At 35.4% G+C, this 9,362-nt stretch overlaps 1 protein-coding gene across 1 annotated transcript; it reads right to left on the bottom strand.

Annotated features, from left to right (window-relative positions):
* Nucleotides 1-762: 762 nt before the first annotated feature.
* LOC137742637 (65-kDa microtubule-associated protein 1) lies at nt 763-5,451 on the bottom strand. Its single transcript, XM_068482557.1, has 10 exons — nt 5,309-5,451; nt 4,318-4,412; nt 4,010-4,213; nt 3,641-3,889; nt 3,321-3,536; nt 3,041-3,196; nt 2,651-2,962; nt 1,951-2,038; nt 1,586-1,734; nt 763-1,348 (listed from the first exon to the last, which is right to left on the bottom strand). Exons 2-10 carry the CDS (start codon nt 4,387-4,389, stop codon nt 1,049-1,051), a joined length of 1,746 nt encoding a protein of 581 aa, XP_068338658.1. The 5' UTR covers nt 4,390-4,412; nt 5,309-5,451; the 3' UTR covers nt 763-1,048.
* Between the last annotated feature and the right edge of the window lie 3,911 nt (nt 5,452-9,362).

Below are 9,362 nucleotides of genomic sequence, written 5' to 3'. Positions count from 1 at the left end.
TGGTGAAATTGAAAGATCTATCATTTATCTATATATATATATATATTTTTTCTTTTTTCCTTTTTTTTTTCTTTTTTTTTTTTTTAATTTCAGCTTATTTTTGTATCCTAGCTACGAAACACAGTAGTATAACAAAACCTGTATAAGGATTTCTTCCTGGGTCCATTGAATCTTCAACAATGAAGTACAACAAAATTCTGTTTAGAATGTGATTTTGAATGAGCTTATATAAAACGCACTACTTCTCCTCTTGCCTTATTCTTTTGGGGGTAAATCTTGAACTTTATTCATAGTATCATGTAAGGTTTGTCCATGTATGAAACCTAACCATCAGTGATTTTCATTACATGATTTGTGTTGTCCATGTATTTAGCTCGAGTGTAGCCAGACATGAGGGGGCGCGTAAGCTAAAGCAACGTTAACCTCAGCATGCTTTGCATCTCAAGAAAGAAAATCTAGGAAGGAATTTCGTACCCATCATTATAGTTTGGAAAAAGATACACACATTTATCCTCCTACATATCTTTGGTTAGTCATGTCAATTGTGTCTGTTTAACTTATTCAATCCAATGAACATATATAAAAAGGGGTGTCTGGGAAAAATGTGTGTTCAAATCAATTCCCTATAACTTTAAAGTTTTCTTACTAGTATTAGTATACGAATGAGCAGCATAGATTACCAAGTTCGTTGCAACCAAGACAGGAAATTCAAATTAAACTTTTGATATGGTGTACCAGTTATGCAAAGCAAAACAATAAAAGTGGCGAGAATGCAGATGCAGGATTTTATTTCCAACACAGAATAGTTACCGGCACAGGCACCATCATGCTTGCTTGCTACAATATAGATCAAAACTTGAAGAACAAAGAAAGCAACATGTATTTAGAAAGCTCCGAATGCCAAAACATAACATGCACAGGTACAGACGTCACAGTTCACTCTCCAATTTACCCTCACTGTTTCATACATTATATCCCTACTGCAGTAACAAGTAAAAACGCTAAACTTCGACAGAGCTGTGTAACCTACAGTACTCTCCCTTATTAATTATGGTGAAGCCGGAACCGTGTCAGTGCCAGAAATGTGGGAGGCAGCATCCTCTTTTGCCATTTCAACGTAGTTCATAGGAGCGACGGGCCTAAGATCTCTCTTCCCATCTTTCACTACAGACCTGCTTCCATTTTGATGAGCATTAAGTGAAAGCCGTCTGCTAGGAGTTCCATTGGGGCCACCATTTGCACGGGGACCTACTACCTTCTTTGTGCCAACTGGTCGAGCCGGGCTAGGCTTTGAACCAAATATGGTTTCTTGTTCTGTATGTTGTAGCTCTTGGTACTTCTTCTGATCCTGCAAAATCCATCGTACATAATCCCAATTGATACATGATGACAATAAAGTCAGACTGCTATGTAATAACCAAAACCATACACACTACAGTAATGTCAGATTAGGATTTGGGTCAAATAAAACGCAACTGGTTTCATACTCAGGCACATATCAGAACTCGTACAATGATCAGTGAAAATGTAATCACCTCATATAATCATCAATAAGCATTTGATTATCTATTCAAGTAAAACGTACCCTCATCCTCCGCTTTTCTTCTTCTCTTTCTTGCCTCAGCATGGCATACTCATCCAGCATAGCAAGGAGAGGAACACCATCATAAGTAAATGATATGCCACGCTCTTCCTCCCACCCACGTGTTTTGGCTACCAACGTGTCTACAAGAGCTGCATTGCCAAGAAAATGAAATAATAAGAATTTGGAGGTAATGGGTAATCAAAAGGTGCTAATTGGCAACAATGCACTGTTTAATTTTCTTTTATCAATAACAATACTACAGGCCACACAAAACTTCCATATACTTATGAGCCACACTTTTTGTCAGTTCTGCATCTGTAAGATACAATCATAATAGTTGTGTTATCCCTTGATTCTACACATACCTGGAATTTTGTTAACCAGAATACGTGCTTTCTCTGCACGCTTGAGGTTTAGGTGCGCACCTCTACTCGCATTATACCTGTTTTCATCCTGTTCGAGCAAGAAAATGTTGGTTAGAATGAAACACTTCAAACGGTTCAAGTATAAAGAATCAGCAAAATTCAAGTGGGCTGCATAGATGCAAAGTAGATTCTCCTCAGCCAGTTATTGGTTTAATGATTAAATGACTACACTAACCACCCTGAAAAGGCAAGACTCCAAGCCAAGAACACACATACGCCCAACCTCCCCCCAAGGCCCTTTTTACCGAAGTCCAGCCATGAAATGATCACATTTTCCTGTATGCTTAAATATAGTTTGGTAGGTGGTTAAAATGTTCGGACTCTCCGCAGGCACTGGCCAGGCCCTTTTTACCAAGTAGCTTCATTCTTGGAACTATTAAGTGGCAATAAGTAATTCAAGCATGTCTACCATCTACTGTAATTACAAAGAACAAGCATCACAGGTATAAAATCTCTGATTCCACCAGCTCTAGTAGTACGGTAATACCAGTCTCTTTATTAAGGGAAAGGTCTAGGTAGTTCAACCTCCAATGATGGGGAGCGGACAAGAAAGGTGAAGGGTATATGAATTCCTAAAATCCCCACTCCCTAATACACATGCACACGTAAGCAGATATATTTTGAGAGAGGGTTTACTTACGCGATTGTAGTCCTCAAGCCAACTCTCTTCCTCACAGGCTGACATCCATTTCTCAACCTTGTCCAGTATATCCCTTCTGCTTAGAGCTTCATCCTTTGCTTTCGCTATCTGATCATCCATGTCAGCCAGTAATTCAGTAGGTTCAACATTCCCCGAATCAATGAGTTCCATAATCTTTTCTCTGGCAGCTTCTGTATCTATTTCTACATGAGCTCGAGCAAATATCTCCTCTAGTTCTGCTTGCTTCTTGAACGCAATTTCTTTCATCCTGCTTGACTTCAGCTGATCGAGCCGGTCAACTTCGACCTCAGTCTGAAAAAAAATCGAAGAAATGAGTAAACCATGATACATTGTTTGACAAACCATTGAACATCAATATGCTTCATATACCTGTTCAATCAGATCCAGCGCAAGAGACCCAGGAACAGTCACTTCATCTACTGAAGCTGATATGTTACAGGTTACATGTTCAAATAATCTCCTTTCCTCGTCAGGGGTATCCATCAGATTCCACAGATCAATGAGCTGAGTTGCTGACTCTTGAAGCTTCAGAGCGAAGACAGAAGTCAATTTTAATTCAAAGATCCAACAATCATTGTTTATTTTTTTTGGTAAACACAATAATTGTTTATAAAACCACAATAAATGGATAAAAAAGGAAAAAGAATACCTTATGCAGCCTCTGCTTCTTATCTTCTTTTAGTGCTAAGACAGTCTTTGCCAGCCTAGATAGAGTATCATTGCTAATGCTTTTGGTATGCACACCAGTTGAGTCATTTAAGCTAGGATGAACCTCTGTAACAGTACTCAAGAAGTCCAGTCCAAGTACAGCACAAAGATCGTGCACTGTGCTCACGAATTCAAGCACCTTGTGCAATCTTTCACTCTGCCAGATCAAATGAGCAATTAACATTATCATAGTATTCCACATGAACTGTAGACTACTGTGATAGTGCACTTGTCATGTTCATGAGGACAAGATATTTTTACCTTTTCCTTTTGAAGATCGTGAAGTTGGGATTGAAATTCATCTAATTTCTTCAGGGATAGATCAGACTCATCAACCGCAGGACTCTCGCTGAGATTCGAGTTCCCAGCAATTTCTCCACATATCTTTTGAATTTGAGACTGAACATCAGTAAACTCCTTCACTCTCTCCTCTTTCTGTTCCCACAGCTGTTCCAGTAGAGGCGCTATAGCCCCAAGCTGTTCCTTGATTGTCCCTGAAGTCTTCTCAGGCTGTAATCAAATTAACAGTTCACTATTACTTACCATATCTTTGATAGTACTATTAACATGCTTTAATGTAGCAATAACAAATCATCAGTACATATGAGGAAGATGTATGCAAGTACTCACAACTCCAGTAAAACTTTTTTCTCCAAGAGCTGATAGAAGACTGGAAAGTTCAAGTCTGGAATCAGACAATGCCTGAAGAAGCTGTGCTCTTGACTTAGCTGCCAGCTCGACCTTCCTCTTGTATACATCAAGGCACTCTTGCTCTAACTGAAGAAGCATTTTGTCTCGTTCTTCATCACTCTCGCCAACTTCATTCCAAATTTCCTAAATAAAATCATGGATTCGTTCAATAGCTAATCTTCAAAGTACATACAAAGAAGCTGTGGGGAAGAAAAAGACAAACAACCAAAGGTAAAAATATAAATTACCTGCAGTTTCTGCAGCAAAGAACCGCAAGTGGTTTCTCCAACACGAGGATTTTGAGCATCCGCGACAGCCATTTTTGCTTAGCCTAATACCTAAACTGCATCATCAAAATTTTCAAAAGGCATTCTATGCTTTTTCGAAAACAGCAAGAGAGAACTTGACCAGACAAATAATGCACAAATTCTTTGGCTTCAGTCATATAAGATGCTAGCTAATCTGCAAAAGGACACTAGCATAAAAACGATCACAAGCATGAAAGAACCTCAGTTGGGTATTAAAAACCACAACGCAGTTTCTCTAAACATTAGTACAAAGATAACCCTCTATATTTCTTCTGGGTTCTGGAAATCACATCTATCAACGACGAATACCTTGAACCCAGAAGAATTAAATTTTGGTGAAAATTGAAGTTCCAAACACAGATCACGCTACTCACATCATGTTACGGACTAAACAAAACTACAATCCAAGTCCAAGTCAAAGAACCATAAACAATTGAACCATATCATTAGTTTTCTTCCTTTGAATTTGGAGTGTCAAGAAAGAAAACTAAAGATTCCAAATCTTAAAAACCACAACAAAGAATACAATAATCAAGACAGGAAACTTCTTTTCCTCCCATTTTCTCATCACCAAAAACAAAGCACTAATCTTGGTAGTACATTACACTAAATCCCACTTAATTAACCAAATCAAATCACTAAATCCAAGATTCCAAGTTCATAACCAGCAACCAATCATCAAGAACAAAACTTATCAAGCCCAATCCCAAATACAAACCCCACAAACAAAATCACCCAAATTCACTACAGTAAACACAAAACCCACCAAGAAATTACCCCCAGAAAAAATGCATTACCAACCAAAACCCATTAACCCCCACATTCAATCAAGAACCCAAACACATCAGATCCCTCAAGAACTTGAACAAACACCCAAAAACCCAAGACACACACAGAAAAGCTGAGAGAAAGTAGCAGAGAAAATGCTTACCAGGTCGTCCTTAATGGTAAGGGATTTCTGGCGTTTGTGGGTTTTTCAGATCTAAAAGAGTGAGTGCCTGTTCTTCCTCAGTGCAATCTCTGTGAGTGAGAGTGATGGAAGCTAACTAAGGACAGAGGAGGAAAGATAGGAAAAAAACAGTGTGCAGGTGATGGATGGGACAAAGATGGGGCCCTTATATACCATAATCTAAAATGGTCGCTAAAATTTCGATTAGCAATGCCCTGCATTTGGTTGTTATTTACGATTCTGGCACTGTGTGAGAGTTAATAGGAGGTTTGCTGATTTGACTGGTTTTTTGTCTGGGTCTGGGATGGTCAATGAGCACTTAGAACAAGTTCACAATTTTGGCCATGGAAATTGAAAAAAAAAAAAAAAAAAAAACCCTACAGTAAAAGGGGATTTGTCTCACTCCTCCATATCTCTTCATCTCTTCGTAAATGTTTATATTAGATCCATTGAATCTTTTATATTAGGTTTATTGTTTATTAAGTATTCTACGTTAGATTTATTGTATGAAAGAAATATTGATGTCTGTAATTAATCCATGTTTTTTTCTTTAACAAGTACAATATGCATTAATACGACAAAAAGAACACATGCATATTAGAGGATAAGGTTCATTTAAATGGGCTTCGATAACAACCTTACCGGAAATTTCAACCCGTTCGAAGGGAAAAAAAAAAAGCTTCCAACACCAACAAGTTACAAAGTTGTAATATCTTAAAAAATGAGATCCGTGATTACATAAAGGATTCCTCAAACTAAAGGCGTTTTATTCAATTGGAAATTTGAGAGATTTTAATGAATTTATAAATTCATGGATTTTTATATAATTTAAATTGGTTGGTTGAGATTTCATGTAAAATTTTGATTCATTCCCTCGAAATCTCATGGAAAGAGATTGGATTTGTGAATACTTAAAATAAACTATGAAATCTCTTCAATTCTCTCAAATTCCTCAACTTTTTCAAATTCTTTAAAATCAGTTTCTAATTGAATACAACTGGAATGTTATAGACTTCTTTAAAATTCTAATTGAACTCATCCGGATTTGTAAGGATTTTAATAAACTAACTCAAAATCTTAATTGAATACACTTTAAATTTCAGAGAGCTACTTAAAATCCTGATTGAATACTCCTAAATTCACTAAAATAATTAAAATCCCTCAAAATTCCAATTGAATACACCCCAATAAATCACTTGTTCTTCTAAAGACAATCCCAGCCTTGCCAACTGCAACCTTGTTTGCCTTCTTTCGAGTATAAGTGAGTTTTGTGTGGAGAATTGCATGCATATGGCAAGCGTTGTTCACCACATGCTGTAACAAAGAAGTATTGTCGGATGCATCAAGTTTTAATGTAGTGAGAACATGTTGCAGAGTCTACCAAAATTATTAATATAGATTATGTTCACACCCCCCAAATTACTTTCCCTACACCTTTTTATTTTTTTTTTTTTAATATTTTTGATAGTCTACACACCACTTGATAGAAAAATATTAAAAAATTAAAAGGATGTGGAGAAAGAATTTAAAGTGTGAATTTAATCTCTCAATTATTAAAGCAATCACACAAATGAGAGCATCTCTAGAGCATCTCCTTTGGAGATGGTATGAGAAAATTATTAAAACAATCAGCTAGAATATTCACTACTGTTTTGGTTAAAAATTATTATTCGTATTACAATTATGATACCCCCACTAGCATAATGTTACAATTATGAAACAATCATTGATGATATAATTCGTGTTCGATTACCATTTTTAATATGCTTATCCTAGACTATTTGGGTTGCTCATACAACACATAAACAATTTTCATTTGTAAATTTTTTTTTTTTTTAACAAACGATATTATCTACATAATAGAGTGTATTTAGTTTCACAATGAGCTAGCAACAATGTGGTTCAAACTCGCATTTGACGAGAATCGAACCTAAAACTTTTCACTTACAAGTGTAAAGAAATATCACTGGGTCGTAGTACTAAGTGATCATGTGTAGATCATTAGAAGAACAATTAAAAACCACAAAAAGTGCCTTAAGATTCTAAACGTGCATTGAAGGGTCACAATAACCCTTAAAATACATCAAATGTTCAATTCCAAAGTTTTTTATATGATTGAAAATTTCCAAACATTGTTATATATACAAGGAAAGGAAGTGGCATTTCTGTGATTGAGTTGAAGAAGAATGGCATTTACTTGGGTCGAAGAAATGATAAGAAGAAAGGAGAAAGCATTGGTGTGGGTAAAGAAAGAGTGGTGATCACTGGCCATGGCTTAGGTGTCATCACGAATCCTACTGGTCTCAATCTTCATATCCAATTATCTGCATGCAAGGCAAGGCCTCCAAAATGTTGAGACATGAGATGAGATGAGCTTTTCTATCTTTATATCATATTTATAGTTAATATAAGAGGTCCGGTTACAATGTTAGGTCTCACTCAAAGCACTAATAGTATGTAGACGTTGTGAAGATTAAACAGATTCTTATAACTACTGTTCTCAAATTTCCGCCTAGTACCTCCGAAGCTCCGTCTTGATTAATTCTAAGTGTTTGAAAATTAAGAAATGAAGTCTAGATCTACTTAGCCGCATGCCTAGAACCCACTTAGGTCACGACTCTCACTTAGACATAAAAAATATAACTTTCATCTCGCATTTTTTTAATAAATTGTCAAAAACTTGTTGAATATTTGGAATACCACTCATTATAATATGGTTCCTCATATGTTTTAAAACTTTGTAATCTATTGTTACTCTATTTTTCAATTTATGTATCTCAATACCACTTTGTATTCTTTAAGTATAAACAAGCACTTATTTATACGGTACATAATAAGTTTACTGAAATCCATCTAGTCCACATAAGCCCCACCTAGCTGACTAGGTGCTAGATCCCAGTTCGCCATCCCATTATCGCCTAGCATCTTTTAAAACCTTCCTAATAACAAGAACATTTGAATGTAAAGTGAAAGGAAAATTACAATATAAAAAGGATATTAGAAACTGAAACTTCTTATATTTCAAAATATACAATTAGAGTAAGAGCTAGGTGTTAAAAATATTTTATTTATACAAAGCCATTCTTTCCTTCTTAACTATTTTTTGTTTTATATATATATATATATATATATATATATATATATATGTATATGTATATGTATATGTATATGTATATGTATATATATATGTATATGTATGTATATGTATATATATATGTATATGTATGTATATATATATAAAATAAAATAAAATAAAAAAGCAATTTACACCATATCTCTCGGCGTAAATCAAAATTCATCTGAATTGCCTCAAAAAGTATTCACATGATCACCATGTGAGTCACGTAGCACGAAAATCATGTTTGGACGGAGCCAATGTTCCTCATTTCCGTCCAATTTCACCCAATTCCACCCAATTCATGGACGGAGCCATCTTGGGCTGAGAGGGGGTGGATGTCCCTGCTCATTTTTTTGGGATAAATTAAAAAAAAAAAAACTCTTTCAGTTGTTTGTGATATTAACGTTAACTTTTCATGTGCTACTTCTATTGTTGAAAGAGCATTTTTGACCATGAAATTTATGAAGATCAATTGTAAAATTGTAAATCAATGGATGAATGATAATATGGTTATATTTATTACAATACAGATATTTGATGGTATTGGTAATAACGTTGTCATCTAACACTGTCAAAACATAAAAAACACATAGATGGATATTATAATAATGTTGTATAAAAAAACCTTATAGATTAATATATGTGTTTTGTTTAATAATTCTTAAGCTTTTTAATTTGTAACTTTATTGTTTGAGGATGTTGTTTGAGGATCCCCTCATCTACATAGATCTCTGGATTCATCTTTGACCCCATTTACCCTAATTTGACTTTTACACCTAGGAAATGAACAAGGAAGAGGTGGGAAGACGAGTTTTCCCTCGAATGAGAAGGTGAGGTGCCTTGTTATACAAAGACAAGTCTTTCTTTTTACATGTTTTTCCATATCCATATAAAATGAGACCAAACTATGGTACAATA

The sequence above is a fragment of the Pyrus communis genome, chromosome 8 (genome assembly GCF_963583255.1).
Source record: "Pyrus communis chromosome 8, drPyrComm1.1, whole genome shotgun sequence".
Lineage (NCBI taxonomy): Eukaryota > Viridiplantae > Streptophyta > Magnoliopsida > Rosales > Rosaceae > Pyrus > Pyrus communis.
This window is presented reverse-complemented; position numbering and strand designations above follow the sequence as displayed.